Genomic DNA, 17,589 nt, shown 5'->3' with positions numbered 1-17,589 from the left:
CGAATAGTTCTGGATCAGTGCTGCAAGATGTCTCCAAAGATCTGAGGCACCAAGTCAAAATGCAATAGAGTTACACCTTTTGCTTATCTAAGATATTCCCTTTAATTAGCTTAAATTCAATTTCATTTCATGTTAATATGTCAGTCCAAAACATGACAGGGCAGCACGGTGGCACAGTGGTTAACACTGCTGCTTCACAGTCCCACGGACCTGGGTTCGATTCCCAGCTTGGGTAACTGTCTATGTGGAGTTTGCACGTTCTCCCCACGTCTGTGTGGGTTTCCTGCGGGTGCTCCGGTTTCCTCCCCAGTCCAAAGATGTGCGGGTTAGGTGCATTGGCCATGCTAAATTGCCCCTTAGTGTCCCAGGATATGTAGATTAGAGGGATTAGCAGGATAAATGCATGGGGTTTTGGGGATAGGGCCTTGGTGGGATTTGTGGTTGGTGCAGACTCGATGGGCCAAATGGCCTCCTTCTGCACAGTAGGGATTCTATGATTTATATGATTTCTATAATGACAGATTATCTCAGTTTGTCCGTCCAAAAACCGGATCTCTTCCCTCTGGCAAGACTCATTTCCTCGTTGCTATGTACCCAATTACCATTCCCATAGGCATTCTGCCAAAATAATCTGATAGTGTCCTTTCTGGGCCCAAGGAATGACACTTTCTGTGTCTTGGACAATAGGTGCCTTATTATTGCTTCAACGTCTGTCCAGGGACCGGAAACTATATTGTATATTCTGCTGACTCATGGATTTTAGCCATTGAACTCTTGAACTTCGATAATTATTTCTGTAACACTCACATTTTTGACTGAGGCGAACAAATATATTATATGTTAAAAATACACTTAATATATTAAATAGATCAATTAATATTTTAGAATATGAACACTTAATACTTAAAAATCATATTTCATTCATTTGAGCTTTTGTTACTGCATTCATGAGCAAACTGCCAACGTCATCTTGTTAGGAAAAAATCATTTTAACCCTTGCCCTTCAAGCTGTTACTAAAAACTAAAAATCTGCCTGTGAATCTGCGAGCTAACTCAAAACTCCCTTCCACAGCGCTGACAGAGACAGATTTTTAATTAGTAAGGGATTCAAGGTAAAGGGACAAGACGGGAAAGTGGAGTTGAGGATTATCGTTTCAGACCACTCATGATTGCATGAATGGTGGAGCAGACTCGATGGGTCAAATGGCCTATTTCTGCTCCTACGTCTGACGGTCTCACCACGATCTTCTCCAGGGCAATCTGGGATGGTCAGTAAATGTTGGCTTAGCCAGCGAAACCCACATCGTGTCAATGAACTTTAAAAAATAGACACAGAAATCATGGAGGATTTTGGGGCTGGAGGAGATTACAGAAATAAGGAGGGTTAGTGAAACCACGGGTAGATTTGAGGACAAGGAAGAGAGTTTAAAAATCAAGACACTGTTTGACCAGGATTCGGTGTAAGTTAGAGAGCACAAGGGGTAATAAGTGAATGAGCTTGGATTCAGCATCGAGTTGCTGTGAATTAAGACAGGGTCAGCAAAGTTTAGATGGTCACAGGTTTACAGAGGGTAGAACACAAGGGTAGAATCTGCCAGAAGTGCATTAAATTATTAAGTTCAGCGGTAACAAAGACATGAATGAGCTAAAAGGAGCAAAATTATAGAGGTAACAACAGACAGTCTTAGTGATGACATGACAATGTAGTTGAAGATTCACCTCGGGGTCAAATACGGCACCAAGATTACAAACAGACTGGTTTAGACTCAGACTGTTTCCAAGGAGAGGGATGGAGTCAGTTACAAGAGAATGGAGTTTGAAACAGGAAGGTAGAACTCTGTATCGTCATGTAAAATGACACTGTGTTTTATTATAAAATGCTTTATCATAAATTTTATTATAAAATGACACTGTGTGGATGGCACTGTGACACAGTGGTTAGCACTGCTGCCTCACACCACCAGGGACCCAGGTTCGATTCCCAGCTTGGATCACTGTCTGTACAGAGTTTGCACGTTCTCCCTGTGTCTGTGTGGGTTTCCCCCAGATGCTCCAGTTTCCTTCCACAGTCCAAAAGATGTGCTGGTTAGGTGGATTGGTCATGCTAAATTCTCCTTCAGTGTACCCGAACAGGCGCCGGAGTGTGGCGACTCAGGGATTTTCACAGTAACTTCATTGCAGTGTTAATGTAAGCCTACTTGTGACACTAAGTAGTCACGTGATCTGAATCTAGGAGAAAGCAGCATGGAAAGAAGCAAGTGCTGGAGAGTGTTCTCATAATTTTAAATATGTTACAATAAAGTTAGAGGCCTGAGTTTTCTGGCAGTTCACGCCCTACTGCTGCTGCAAGCGAAAGTGGAGAATTTGGCGCTCAGCCACACCCCCATTCACTGCAGCGGAACCAGAGAATTCCACTGAGGTGAACAGCCGGAAAATTCTGCCCAGAGTGTTTCCAGCTGGCATTTTCTGGAATGATTTATTCTGACCCAACAACATGGTAAGATGGTATAAAACCCCTACCGTGCAGAAGGAGGTCATTCGGCCCATCAACTCTGCACCGACCACAATCCCAACCTATTCCCGTAACCCCGCATATTTACCCTGCTAATCCCCCTGATACTAGGGTCAAGTCATCATTGCCAATAAATCTAACCCGCACATTTTTGGACTGAGGGAGGAAACCGGAGCACCCGGAGGAAACCCACGCAGACACAGGGAGAATATGCAGACTTTACACAAACAATGACTCGAGGCCGGAATTGAACCCGGGTCCCTGGCGCTGTGAGACAGCAGTGCTAACCACTGTGCCACTGTGCTGCCCTATTGTGCCACTGTATATTTGCGAACAGTTCTTGTCATCTTGCTGATAACTAAGACAGAAATAGAAAGGTTCTTAATCGATAGAGGGTTCAAAGGTTACGGGGAAAAAGTGAGAGAATGGGGTTGAGAAACATATCAGCCATGATCGAATGGCATGGCAAACTCAATGAGCCGAATGGCCTAATACTGTTCCTATATTTTATGCTGTAATATGTGCTTCTTTTTCCTTCAAAGGTTGCCCTGCAAATGTCACTGCTGCTGATTGTTTAAATCCCTTCAGTGCGTTTGAAGGCTGCATGCGGCTTATATTGATAGACAACCAAGTGGTGGATCTCAATCTGGTGCAACAAGGCTTGCAGGGAAACTTCTCTGACCTCCACATTGATCTGTGTGGTATCCAGGACAGGTAATTATATGTTCTTCCATAATAATGAACAACTGAATGAAATTAAACATCTGGGTGAATGTTCCTGGTCCAAACGCGTGCTTCTTTAAAGATTGTGTTGTCTTTTCTCTGAGCCACATCAGAGTGTATAAGCAGGAACAAAGGTGCCCGGCTTTCAAACGGTTCTGAGGACTCATTTAAATGATTGATGACCATGAACCAGCTTACTTTACTGAGGGATAATCTCATGCTGTTTGGGGTTATAAGCAATATATCAACCGCCAATGCTAATGTTTTGATATCACAGTTCAGTTTTGGCTGCTGAGCTTTCTGGACCCGGTTTGAAGGGTCCAACGTAAGTTTCCGTGCTGTTCCACAGACCCTCTGTCGTGTTTCATCACCCTGCTCAGGTGGCAATGCTCAGACCGAGCATGTCAAGGACATCACAATGAAATCTGATCCTGCCATTGGCAAAGATCACTGGATCAGTGCCAGGAGCTTGGCTTATTTATTTTGATTGCCCCCTTTTTCTCTTGGCCTAAATTAATTCAAATGCAGCATCGTCGTAACTGTGATAACCTCCTGGACTTGCATGGGGAATCCTTGATTGACCTCCCTATAGGACTCATAGAATTGAGTATAAGAGTTGGCAAATCATGTTGCAGCTATATAAAAACTTGCTTAGGCCACACTTGGAGTATTGTGCGCAGTTCTGGTCAGCTCGTTACCAGAAAGACGTGGAAGCTTTGGAAAGAGTGCAAAGAAGGTTCACCAGGATGCTGCCTGGTCCCGAGAGTGTTGGCTATGAGGAAAGGTTGAATGAACCAGGATTGTTTTCACTGGAAAGACAGAGGCTGAGGGGAGACCTGATAGAGGTCTACAAAATTATGAGAGGCATAGACAGGGTGGATAGTCAGAGTTTTTTTCCAAGGATGGAAGTGTCAATCACAAGGGGGCACAGGTGCAAGGCAAAAGGGGGAAAGTTTAAGGGAGATGTGTGGGGGAAGTTTTTCACGCAAAGAATGGTGGGTGCCTGGAATGCGCTGCCAGAGGAGGTCATAGAATCATAGAAACCCTACAGTACAGAAAGAGGCCATTTGGCCCATCGAGTCTGTGCCGACCACAATCTCACCCAGGCCCTACCCCCATATCCCTACATATTTACCCACTAATTCCTCTAAGCTGCACATCTCAGGACACTAAGGGGCAACTTTAGCATGGCCAATCAACCTGACCCACACATCTTTGGACTGTGGGAGGAAACCGGAGAACCCGGAGGAAACCCACGCGGACACGGGGAGAATATGCAAACTCCACACAGATAGTGACCCAAGCCGGGAATCGAACCCAGGTCGCTGGAGCTGTGAAGCAGCAGTGCTAACCACTGTGCTACTGTGCTGCCCAACGGTGGTGGTGGAAGCAGGAATATTAGCAACGTTTAAGAGGCAACTGAATGGGTAAAAGAATAGGGAGACAATAGAGGGATATGGACCGAGTAAGGGAAGAAGGCTTTTTTTAGTTTAGTTAGGGTAGCATGATCAGCATGGGCTTGGAAGGCCGAAGGGCCTGTTCATTAAAAAAAGTGAAAAGTTTATTTATTAGTCACAAGTAGGCTTACATTAACACTGCAATGAAGTTACTGTGAAAATCCCCTAGTCACCACACTCCAGCGCCTGTTCGCGTACACTGAGGGAGAATTTATCATGATCAACTCACCTAACCTGCACATCTTTGGATCGTGGGAGGAAACTGGAGCACCCGGAGGAAACTCACGTAGACGCAGGGAGAATGTGCAAACTCCACACTGACAGTGACCCAAGTCAGAATCGAACCCGGGTCCCTGGCGCTGTAAGGAAACAGTGCTCACCACTGTGCCAACGGTGTACTTTCTTTGTTCTTTGTAATATGAGCTCCCTATTGATTGGTAATTACCTTACCAGATGGAACTCGTACACCGAACCTTTTATAAAGCAGGCTTCTGAGTGGGTCCATTACAGCATTGTCCCAGTAAGGAACTGTTTGTGTTCACCACAGGCTTGTGGTTTTGCTTTTGTTTATCTTGTGCAATAAAGCACTGTTCATGTGCAGCTGACATAACAACCCCATAACAACTGTAATTTCAGTGGAGGTTCACCTTCTTGTGGATGGAAGGCCCTGTGGTAGTTTTATGAGTTGCGTGTATGTCAATTATTCACCGTTGCAGGGTTCAGATTGGGTGTGAGAAATTGTGTGACCTTGTTTTTCTCCGATTGAGCTTTGAGTCGTGATAGACCATTTGATTGCTTTCACTAGAGGCTGAAACATGATTTGTGCAGTAACTTGCCGACTGGCTGATGCGAGTGCTAAATAAGAGTTTGTATTGGCAATGTACCTGAACATTATTTTTATACATAACACACAGCGAACAGCAATTACATGTGATGTAACACTAATAATAATGATAATAAATACTTAACATTTATACAGTGCCAATTTATATTGAAATACATCCAAGTGCTTTATGCAGTGATTATGGCTGCAATTGAAGATTTAATTGAAACCAAATTAAAGTGTGTACATGATTGACCCTTCGATTGCTGCATTATACATGAAACCATCATATATTAATCATTGTATTCTTCAAGTGCAATGCTTTAGAAGTACACTAACTGTAGTTATGTAGACTAACATGCAACTATTTTACATCATTTGCATTCAAAAAAATGACAATACGATAGAATCCCTACAGTGCAGAAGGAGGCCATTTGGCCCATTGAGTCTGCACTGACCACAAGCCCACCCAGACCCAATTCCCGTATTTACCCTGCTAATCCCTCTGACACTAAGGGGCAAGTTAGCATGGCTAATCAACCTAACTTGTACATCTTTGGACTGTGGGAGGAAACCAGAGCACCCGGAGGAAATCCACACAGAGACAGGGACAATGTACAGACTCCACACAGATCGCGACCCAAGCCGGGAATTGAACCGGGTCCCTGGAGTTGTGAGGCAGCAATGCTAATCACTGCGCCACCGTGCTGCCCGTGCCATCGACACTTGCATTTTGCTTCTTTGACACAGCTTCCATAGCCTCTTGAAGAACAGGCAGATTATGAACTAACAAAAAGGACTTTGTATCTGGTTACTGAATGTTTGGTCAGTATAATCGCTTTGAGGACACCTTTTATTAACGGAGAAGATGGGACGGTAGAAAGGTTTAAGGCGAGCATTCTTAGGCTGAAAGCTCTTCCAACAATAATGGCACAGAAGGAAGAAACTCCAGGACAAAGGAGGCCCATTTAATTAGCACCCCATCTGCAAACATCTACTCCCTCCACCAATGATGTACAGTGGCAGCCGTGTCTACCATCTACAAGATGCACTGTAGGAACTCACTAGGTCTGTTGAGACAGCACCTTCCAAACCCACAACCACTACCAAGGCAGCAGAAATATGGGAAAAGTTTGTTTACTTAGTTAATAATGTTACAAGTTGGCTTACATTAACACTGCAATGAAGCTACTGCAAAAATCCTCCAGTCGCCACACTCCGGCACCTGTTCAGGTACACTGAGGGCGAATTTAGCATGGCTAATGCATCTAATTAGCATCTCTTTCAGACTGTGGGAGGAAACCGGAGCACCCGGAGGAAACCACACAGACACGGGGAGAATGTGCGGACTCCACAGACAGTGACCCAAGCCGTGGTTCGAACCCGGGTCCCTGATTCTGTGAGGCAGCAGGGAACACCACTACCTGGAGGTTCCCCTCCAAGCCACTCACCATCCAGACTTGGAAATCTATCGCCGTTCCTTCATTATCGCTGGGTCAGAATCCTGGAACTCCTTCCCTAACAGCACTGTGGGTGTACCTCGTGGATTGCAGCGGCTCAAGAAAGCAGCTCACCATCACATTCTCGAGGCCTGTTAAGGATGGGCAATAAATGCTGGCCGAGCCAGCAATGTCCACATCCTTGAAGGGGCGGAGTTTGCACATTCTCCCTGTGTCTGTGGGGGTTTCCTCCGGGTGCTCTGGTTTCCCCCCACAGTCCAAAGAGGTGCGGGTTAGGTGAACTGGTCATGATAAATTCTCCCTCCGTGTACTTGAACAGGTGACGAACTGTGGCGACTAGGGGATTTTCACAGTAACTTCATTGCAATGCGAATGTAAGCCTACTTGAGACTAATAAATGAGCTTTAACTGAATGAATAATACATCCCACAGATGTCAGCACCAGCAAGATATCAGTGATAGTCTATCTTCTAATCGTTGAGTTGGTCCTACCCAAAGGAGCATTTGGCTGCCTGAGTGGCTTATTCATGTACACCATCAGCTGAGACGACAAAAAAATGTGTGGTTTTATCGTCATGGAATGACTGCCCCATTTATGTAAATATCAGTCAGTCCACTTCAAATACAATTAACTCTGCTGAGCACTTTGAGATGTTTAAAGATTTGATAATGTGTTGGATAAGTGAAAGCATTTGCATTTCCTTTCTCAATTGTTCTTTCTGGATTAGTTTGCTTTATGTATTTGCAATTCTTGAGAGAGAACCCTAACTGCACACGCAGAATAAATCAGCTTTTCAAATCTACTTGTAGAAATAGACAGCTAGAATTAAAATGTTTTGTCACTTTAAATAAATACTCCTGGTACTGGAGGGTTTTGAAATATCTCTTGCTGAATGCACGCGGGTCCTTTATTACGAAGCCATTGAGAAGATCATTATCTGATGTTTTGTAATAAATTGCATCATTATCTTGCAATAATGATATCTGAAGTGTTGGAAGAGGTTGACTGACATATTCATTATCAGTTGATTGGCTGTTGGTACTTCACCCTGTAATAAAGTATTGAAGTCTTTGTGAGCCAGCGCCTTCACTAGGGAAGTGTTGAACCACGCCAAGTTATTAGTAATCCGATTCAGGCAGCTCTATGCTGGCTTGTGAAAAGTCAAATTTGCTCCTATTTTCACCTCATGCATCCTGGCAGTTATACGGGAAGGAGGAAGTTGTGTCCATATGTTATTGGTCAATAGTAATTTTGATGTGGAGATGCCGGCGTTGGACTGGGCTAGGCGCAGTAAGAAGTCTCACAACACCAGGTTAAAGACCAACAGGTTTATTTGGTAGCACGAGCTTTCGGAGCACTGCCCCTTCTTCAGGTGGGTGTAGGATTTGTTTCACAAACAGGGCATATATCGATACAAACTCAATTACAAGATAATGGTTGGGATGCGAGTCTTAACAGGTAATCAAGTCTTTACAGGTGCAGACAATGTGAGTGGAGAGAGGGTGAAGCACAGGTTAAAAAGGTGTGTATTGTCTCCAACCAGGACAGTTAGTGAGATTTTGCAAGCCCAGGTAAGTCGTGGGAGTTACAGATATTGTGACATGAACCCAAGATCCCGGTTGAGGCTGTCCTCATGTGTGCGGAACTTGGCTATTAGTTTCTGCTCAGCGATTCTGCACTGTCGTGTGCTCTTGGGTTCATGTCTTGGGTTCATGTCACACTACCTGAAACCCCCACAACTTGCCTGGGCTTCCAAAATCTCACGAACTGTCCTGGCTGGAGACGATTCACATCTCTTTAACCTGTGCTTAACCCTCTCTCCACTTGCATTTCTGCACCTGTAAAGACTTGATTACCTGTTAACACTCGCATTCCAACCATTATCTTGTAATTGAGTTTGTGTCTATGTATGCCCTGTTTGTGAAACAAATCCTGCACTCACCTGATGAAGGAGTGGGGCTCCGAAAGCTCGTGCTACCAAATAAACCTGTTGGACTTTAACTTGGTGTTGTGGAGACTACTTAATAGTAATTTTGTGCCTGATCCATTGTGACATGCATCAGTCACTTCATTTACTCTGACTGATCCAATTCCATTGGACACCACTGGCATTTTTGGGCTATTTTCCATACACATCGTCCATTCTCAATTCCAGTGTATACCAGTCGCTCCATTGAACTAATATCAAGCATGATTCACCCCAGTGGACCATTTACTCTCCTGGGCAACAGCCAAAACACAATGACCCAAGTTTCATGCCATGTAAAAGGGTGTTTATGTCAACCGGGTTGCAGACTGCAGGCGGCACGGTGGCACAGTGGTTAGCATTGCTGCCTCGCAGTGCCAGGGACCTGGATTCGGTTCTTTGGGTGGGATTCTCCGGTCGTGCTTGCCTCATAACCGGAGAATCCCACCCAATGTCAATGGACCTTTGCATGGTCCACCCCCCCTACCCCGCCCACTACAATTCCCGTGACGGGGAGGATGGGAGAATGCACCCCACTATCTCTTTCCTGTACTCCGACTTGTCATTATTTGACATTGGACCCACTACAGTGGTGTTATCAGCAAACTTGAAACTCGAGTTGGTGGGGAATTTGTCATGGGTGTATAAGGAGTATTAGTAGGGGGCTGAGGACACAGCCTTGTGGGGCACCAGTGTTGAGGATGATCGCTGAGGAGGTTTGTTGCCTATCCTTACTGATTGTGGTCTGTGAGTTAGGAAGATCAGGATCCAGTCGCAGAGGGAGGAGCCAAGACCCAGGCCATGGATTATGGAGATGAGTTTTGTAGGAATAATGGTGTTGAAGACTGAGCTGTAGTCAATAAATAAGAATCTGACATAGGTGTCCTTGTTATCTAGGTGTTCCAGGGTTGAGTGCAGGGCCAGAGCGATGGTGTTTGCTGTGGACCTGTTGTGGCGGTAGATGAACTGTAGTGGATCCAAGCAGTCCGGGAGGCTGGAATTGATTCGTGCCATGATTAACCTTTCGAAGCACTTCATAATAATTGATGTCAGAGCCACTGGATGATAGTCATTAAGGCACGCTGTTCGGATTTTCTTTGGTACCGTGATGATGGTCGTCTTCTTGATGCAGATAGGGACGTCAGATTGTTGTAAAGAGAGGTTGAGAATGTCTGCAAATGCCCCTGATCCGAGTGCTTGTTCGGTTACCCCATCCGGGCCAGTCACTTTCCGTGGGGTTGACCTTCGAGAAGGCTGCTCTGATATCTGCAACGGTGACCTCGGGTACCAGTTCATCCGAGGGTTCCGGGGTGGAGGCCGTGCACTCGCTGACCTCTTGCTCAAAACGGGCATAGAATGCATTGAGCTCATCGGGGAGGGGTGCGCAGAGCCGGCAATTTTACATACCTTCATCTTGTAGCCTGTTATGTCTTGCAGACCTTGCCATTGTCGACGGGAGTCCATGTGGCTAGTCTCGGGCTCTCGTTTGGTCTGGTACAGTATTTTGGCATCTTTGATGGATCTCCTTAGATCAAATGACTTAACTATCTGTTAAATTAACTGTTTCAACAAAAAATAAAACAGAATGCCCCAAGAATTCATAGGGGAAAAACAAAGACAAGCGATATTTTAACAGCACTGTAACATCACAGCCTCATGTGAGGTTTAAACATTAAGTACAACAGCTCCAATGGACTCAAAGACAAACTTCACACTGGTTTACAGTGATAGGTCAGTTCTCTATTAGGAAGCTCGAAGTGTTAAATTTAGCTCTCCCGCTCTCTCTCTGTCTCTCTCACTCTCTCTCTCTGTCTCTCTCTCACTCTCTCTCTGTCTCTCTCTCACTCTCTCTCTGTCTCTCTCTCACTCTCTCTCTGTCTCTCTACTGTTGTTTATGAACAGAATAGTGATTTGCATCGAGGAGCAATTAGCAATTTAAATAGCTGCTCTGGAATGTTCAAATTATTTTAACAATTAAAATATCAATAGATAATGTAATGATTTGGTTTATTTGAAATGTACACAATTAACACAGCATTAATTGATTAAATCAACTGTGCATGTCAAACAATCTTAGCACTTTAAAATACAATTGCACTGGCTCATCTCTCTCCGCTCACTCTCGCCACCTCCCCCCAAAAAAGTGTTCTTATTTGGACATTGGATTGTTAAAGTTTGCAGAGTTGGATCACAGTTCGTGCATCGCGATTTTAAAATAATGCACCCATTAATTCAGTCCAAATCTTCAGTCATACAAAGCAGTGATTGACAAATAGCGAGGTCAAAGACCTCAGAAACCATGGAAGTTGAGAGGTCAAATCCTAAAGTCCTTCAAGGGGAGCAGTGGGACAAATGCAATGTGCATCAAACAGTGGGATAATGGAACTGAGTGCCCCAACCTTCACTGAAAATTACATGGTTTATCGAATGAGTCAGACCAACAGTAAATAGACTGTTGTAATACAAGTGACGCATATCCTGACCATACCACCCTTCTTTACTGTAACTACCATGACCGAAACCCATTCTATGTCCTTGTTAATGGTTGTTATGACATCCAGTGTCGTCATCTGAAGCTCATTGACTACTTTCTGCTCCATGACTGTTGGTAGTCTTAGAACACAAACTGTTGGTGATGATGAGTCATCCAATCTCATGTGGTAAATTACTGGTAGTTTACTAGTGAGGCCACAGTTGAAGAGGTCTTTGTACTCTCTCGTTTCTGGGGTCTGGTCATGGCATAAACCTCTGGATAAAATTACATAAGCCCCAGCGCGATGCTGTCCCAAGGCCGAGCAGTGGCCTCATGTTCTGGCTGACAATATGATGCCTGAAATTGCCCTGTGTGCACTGGAGTATGGGAATGGCCACACCTTCCATGCGGTTGGATTGTCCACCATAGTCCATAAGGACCACCTGGGTATTGGGGCCCGGTGATGCATATGGGTCTCGTTCCTATAGCATTTGTCCTGGCAATATGCTAGACTTTGTATCAATGTCAATCCTTGCCTTCAGTTTTGTGTTGTTGCAAATTGTAGAATCATAGAATCCTACAGTGCAGAAGGAGGCCATTTGGCCCATCGAGCCTGCACCGACCACAGTCCTACCCAGGCCCTATCCCCTAACTCCATGCATTCACCCTCGCTAGTCCCCCTGACACTAAGGGGCAATTTAGCATGGCCAATCAACCCAACCCGTACATCCTTGGACTGTGGGAGGAAACTGGAGCACCCGGAGGAAACCCACGCAGACACAGGGAAAACGTACAAACTCCACACAGACAGTGACCCAAGCCGGGAATCAAACCCGGGTCCCTGGTGCTGTGAGGCAGCAGTGCTAACCACTGTGCCACCCCAACATCATGTTCGGGATGTTAAAGATTTCACCCTTTTCTGTGATGGTGTTGACACTCTCACAGTGGATTGTTGTTGGAGGTTCAGTGGTTTGGTTGGAGGTTCAGTGGTTTGGTTGGAGGTTCAGTGGTTTGTTTGGAGGTTCAGTGGTTTGGTTAGAGGTTCAGTGATTTAGTTGGAGGTTCAGTGGTTTGGTTGGAGGTTCAGTGGTTTGGTTGGAGGTTCAGTGGTTTTGTTGGAGGTTCAGTGGTTTGATTGGAGGTTCAGTGTTTCAGTTGGAGGTTCAGTGGTTTGGTTGGAGGTTCAGTGGTTTGGTTGGGGGTTCAGTGGTTTGGTTGAAGGTTCAGTGGTTGGGTTGGAGACTCAGCGGTTTGGTTGGAAGTTCAGTGGTTTGGTTGGAGGTTCAGTGGTTTGGTGAGAGGTTCATAAGAACATAAGAACATAAGAAATAGGAGCAGGAGTAGGCCATCTAGCCCCTCGAGCCTGCCCCGCCATTTAATAAGATCATGGCTGATCTGAAGTGGATCAGTTCCACTTACCCGCCTGATCCCTATTACCCCTAATCCCCTTACCAATCAGGAATCCATCTATCCGTGATTTAGAGGTTCAGTGGTTTGTCTGGAGGTTCAGTGGTTTGTTTGGAGGTTCAGTGGTTTGATTGGTGGTTCAGTGGTTTAGTTGGAGGTTCAGTGGTTTGGTTGGAGGTTCAGTGGTTTGGTTGGAGGTTCAGTGGTTTGGTTGGAGGTTAGTTGTTGGGTTGGAGGTTCAGTGGTTTGGTTGGAGGTTCAGTGGTTTGGTTAGAGACTCAGTGGTTTGGTTGGAGGTTCAGTGGTTTGGTTGGAGGTTCAGTGGTTTGGTTAGAGGTTCAGTGGTTTGGTTGCACTGGCTGAGCTCAGTTCATTCACTTTGCTGATGCTCCAAACCTTGGGGGACTGAGCAGCTGCTACGTAGCTCTTGTCAAAAGAAAGCTGCTGCGATTTCAATCAGTGAAGTTCTCATTGAATGGCGGAGCAAACTCGATGGGCCAAATGGCCTGCTTTGCTCCTTCATCTTATGGTCTTCTAGCTCTGTCTATAACCCAGTCATTCAATTTGATTCATTGGTTTTCGAACTGCTCTGTTTGGAGCACATTGTTGGATGAATCCTTGAAACTGATTTGTAAAGCCAGCGTCTGTAATATATTTATCAAGGACATTTTATTGAATATTGGTGAGATATTCATTTTGAATACCAACACAGAGTAGTGCCTATTAACCTCAAATTTGATACTTATGTGCATGGATTTTAATGAAGAACCTTGAAAATGCCTTTCCTATTCTGTTCACCGTACTGGGTCTCAGAGATAACAATAGGTCTCTTTCTTTCTCTAACAGGAAAGAGATTGGCCAGAATGTTACGGCCATTCATGCCGGCGGGATTTTCCCATCCTGCTGCAGTGAACGGAGATTTGCCTCGGCACAAAACTCTCTGACCTCGCTGCAGCGGGAGCATGGCATGAACGGCCGGTAAGATTGCAGCCATTTCCTTTGTACCTTTCTCTTAATGGTCATCTTCCCACTGGAAGCAATTTGATTTGATTTATTGTCACATGTATTAACATACAGTGAAAAGTATTGTTTCTTGCGCGCTATACAGACAAAACATACCGTTCATAGAGAAGGAAATGAGAGAATGCAGAATGTAGTGTTACAATCATAGCTAGGGTGTAGAGAAAGATCAACTTAATGCAAGGTAAGTCCATTCAAAAGTCTGACAGCAGTAGGGAAGGAGCTGTTCTTGAGTCGGTTGGTACGTGACCTCAGACTTTTGTATCTCTTTCCCGACGGAAGAAGATGGAAGAGAGAATGTCCCTCTCATGTTTTTGACCACCCTGTTGTTCAAAAATGAAGGTCAAACAGGTGTGGTAGACCCCCTATCTTCACACTGCGCTGTTACTCCCCATCAGTGCTTTTCCAAAAGTTATAGCTTCATTGTAAAGGACTTTAATGCATGCTTTATAGCAAGAGATTTTCTTTTATATTACAGAAATCAACTTCACTCACACTACTCCCTACAGCGATGCCAGAAGAGACCTTCTAAGGATAGGGTTTAACCCAATTCGATCTACATTCCTTGTTAGAAATGTTGAAAATAAAAATAACGTAGAGACATATTGATATTTATACACACCCCTACATGTATTGACACATTCCTGTGGACCCTTTTACCTGGCATCTGAAAGATAGTCTTGGAGACCCAAAGGAAAACTATGCCATCATCGAAGAAACTGTTTCTTCAAACCACAAGGAACAAAAATACGAAAATGCTCAATAAAGAAATCTGAAGGCAGATGAAAATCTAAAGGCCATTTTGATCCCCTCATGGGACCGAGTTTACAAACATATACACTTTAAATAGCAGATGTACTCCAGTGCAATGTCCTTGCTTGAAAGCGGTTAAGTAAATTCACTTCGAACCGTTGTTGTGTTGGTGTTTTGATTAAAGTCAGCAGGGCCTCAGTGGAGACTGATGAAACATAAAAGGACAAGCCTTAATAGAATGGACAAACTCTTGGGAGCTGCAGTAATTGGGTGTGATTTGCTGATGCCATCACACTGGTTACCAAATGGAGAATTAAGAGGTCTTAAATGACAATTGCTTTAAGGTGGCGTTAAAAGAGAAAAGGAAATATCACGGTTGATTACTAGGGACAAGCAATGTTCATAGCATTTAACCAGTAATTACCCTCTTGAGGGCGGCACAGTGGCACAGTGGTTAGCAATGCTGTCTCACAGCACCAGGGTCACGGGTTTGATTCCCGGCTTAGATCACTGTCTGTGCGGAGTCTGCACATTCTCTCTGTGTCTGCGTGTATTTTCTCCAGGTACTCTGGTTTCCTCCCACAGTCTGAAAGACGTGCTGGTTAGGTGTATTGGCCATGTTAAATTCTCCCTCAGTGTACCCGAACAGGCGTTGGAGTGCGGCGAATAGGTGATTTTCACAGTAACTTCATTGCAGTGTTAATGTAAGCCTACTTGTGACACTAGTTAATAAATAGAATAAGTCCCATGGACATTCAAATATCACCATCAGCTCTTTGGCCCAAAGCCCTAGAATTCCCTACCTAAAGCTCCCCATCTTTGTCCTGTGTACAGACATTCTTTAAAACCCAATTCTTTGACCAAACTTTTGGTCACTGGCCCTGCTATCTACTTATGTGGATTGGTGTCAAACTTTAGCCAATAACATTTATGTGAGGAGCTGAATGCACTTTGATACATTATTACTGAAAAGAAAGACATCCTGTCGAAACTTTTCATCTTGCACTCATCAGGGCAAGCACAAGAATGCCAAATTTCAAATGATCACCACAGTTTATACTACAGGAGAAAAGGATGCTGATTGGTTGGCAAGTCGACATTGATTGGCCAAGGTGTTGCTGTGGAGAAAACAATAGGGAACTACAGGCTCCCAAGCTCTCTTCTAGAATGTGCTAAAAGCTGCAGCAACAATCTACGATAATCAGTCAAGCTCGTAAAGTGGCTCATTGTATTCTTGCTAGAAGCAGCAGGCATTCATAGGCAGGGACCAGTGAGTGACACAATTAAAAAGTATTTTTTTAATATCTCAAAGAATAATTCACTGCCTGCAGCAATGAAATTGAATAGTATTGATTGTTTCCTCTTTGGACCAGGGAGGTTGTTTTACATTTCATTAACTATTATCTTGTTAAAACTTAATGACTAACCGTAACTTTTTTGTGGCAACTTTAATGGGCAACTTATGTTTGAGTGCGGCAAGTTCTTAAAAATTAGCGGTAGGTATAGCGGTGAAATGCACAGCAAACGTAGGGTTGTGAGAATAAGTTCAGAACCCATGTTGCATTCTTAATTCTTGGAACTTGTTGATCGATCTGAGCATTCATAATAGCTATTAACCTGTTGTTATGGTTTTTTTTCAACAAGATTCAGCCCAACTTTTTCTCCTGGTGATTATTTGGCTGGAGGCTGGCTTAAGGACCTCAACAATAGCTAGCAATGTCTGCACAAGTGTAAAATCAGGGAGTATTAAGCAGGATGTTTAAATCTATGCAGGCTGTTGTGTTGCTGTAAAAATAGGACCTTGAATGCTAAAATAATGAAAGAATCGGAGGCGTTTGAGTTATGATCCAAAAGACATGCTCAAAATTAGTTGGGCAAGAAGAATGACTAATGTGAGAGGCCTTGAACTAATGCATGAAGAGAGAAGTGATGATGATGATGAGAAAATGACTTACTCTGGGCACATTATTCAGGAGTCGCCAGGAAAAATGGGCTGTTATTTTCTGTAAAATTGATGATAATAGATTAAGAGACAGGCAAAGAAGAACATGACGAGGCAAGGTGGTGGAATGGGTAGGTGTGTTATTATGTGTTGGTACAATCCACCTACAGAGTGATTAAAAAGAAAGAAATGCAAATGTCATGAAAATTGAGAAAATAATTGTGTGTGTGCGTGTGTGCGCACACGCGTGTGTGTGTGAATGCAATAGGGAACAAAAGTGTTTTTTCAGAAAGGAAGCGATTGGTCAGGTTGTACATATTGCCTTTGGGTGTGATCTTACCGGCCATTCACGCCACACTCCCACTGCAACGAGGTCGGAGAATTTGGCAGCCAGCCAAATCTCCATTCACTGCAGCAGGATGGGAAAATCGCACCGGCGTGAACGGCCATAACATTCTGGTCCTTGTCTTTCGAAGCGAAAGAAGTCGCAGGTTTGGGAAATGCTCTTGCGGATCGCGAGGCTACATCTTGTAGATAGAAAGTGCTGCAGTCACAGTGCATGGGGTGGAGGGGATGAATGTTTAATGTGTTGGATGGGATGCCAATTATATGGGCAACTTTGACCTGGATGATATTTCTCCTCTTCAGTATTGTTGATGCTGCACTCACCCATGAAGTGGAGAGTATTCCATCACACTCCTGACTTTGGAAAATCTTTAGGGAATCAAAGAGTGAGTTGCTTGCCAAAGAACTTTTGTAACTACCGTACTTACATAGGAATATAGGAAATGGAAGCACGAGTTGGCCATTCGGCCCCTCGAACCTGCTCTGCCATTCAACTAAATCATGGTTGATCTTTAACCTCAAAGCCATTTCCCCGCACTATCCCCACATTCCTTGACATCTTTAATTGACGAGTCTTGTTAAACCTCTGGTCAATGTTGAACCCCAGGATATTAATGGTGGGGATTTGTCAATAGCAATCCTTTCATTAACGGTTATGCTGTTGAAAGGGTAATTTACCAATAATTATGAAAGTTCACCCTCTCCAG

General features: G+C 44.2%; 1 protein-coding gene across 1 annotated transcript in view; it reads left to right on the top strand.

Annotated features, from left to right (window-relative positions):
* Positions 1-17,589, top strand: part of LOC144504123 (contactin-associated protein-like 5) — a 922,207-nt gene that overhangs the window by 478,749 nt on the left and 425,869 nt on the right. The window contains exon 10 of the mRNA XM_078229299.1: positions 3,055-3,226. Within this exon, the coding sequence (XP_078085425.1) occupies positions 3,055-3,226 (172 nt within the window). The remainder of the gene's footprint in view (positions 1-3,054; positions 3,227-17,589) is intronic.

The sequence above is a fragment of the Mustelus asterias genome, chromosome 14, assembly GCF_964213995.1.
Source record: "Mustelus asterias chromosome 14, sMusAst1.hap1.1, whole genome shotgun sequence".
NCBI lineage: Eukaryota > Metazoa > Chordata > Chondrichthyes > Carcharhiniformes > Triakidae > Mustelus > Mustelus asterias.
The sequence above is the reverse complement of the archived record's forward strand: the minus strand, read 5'-3'. Positions and strand labels throughout refer to the sequence as shown.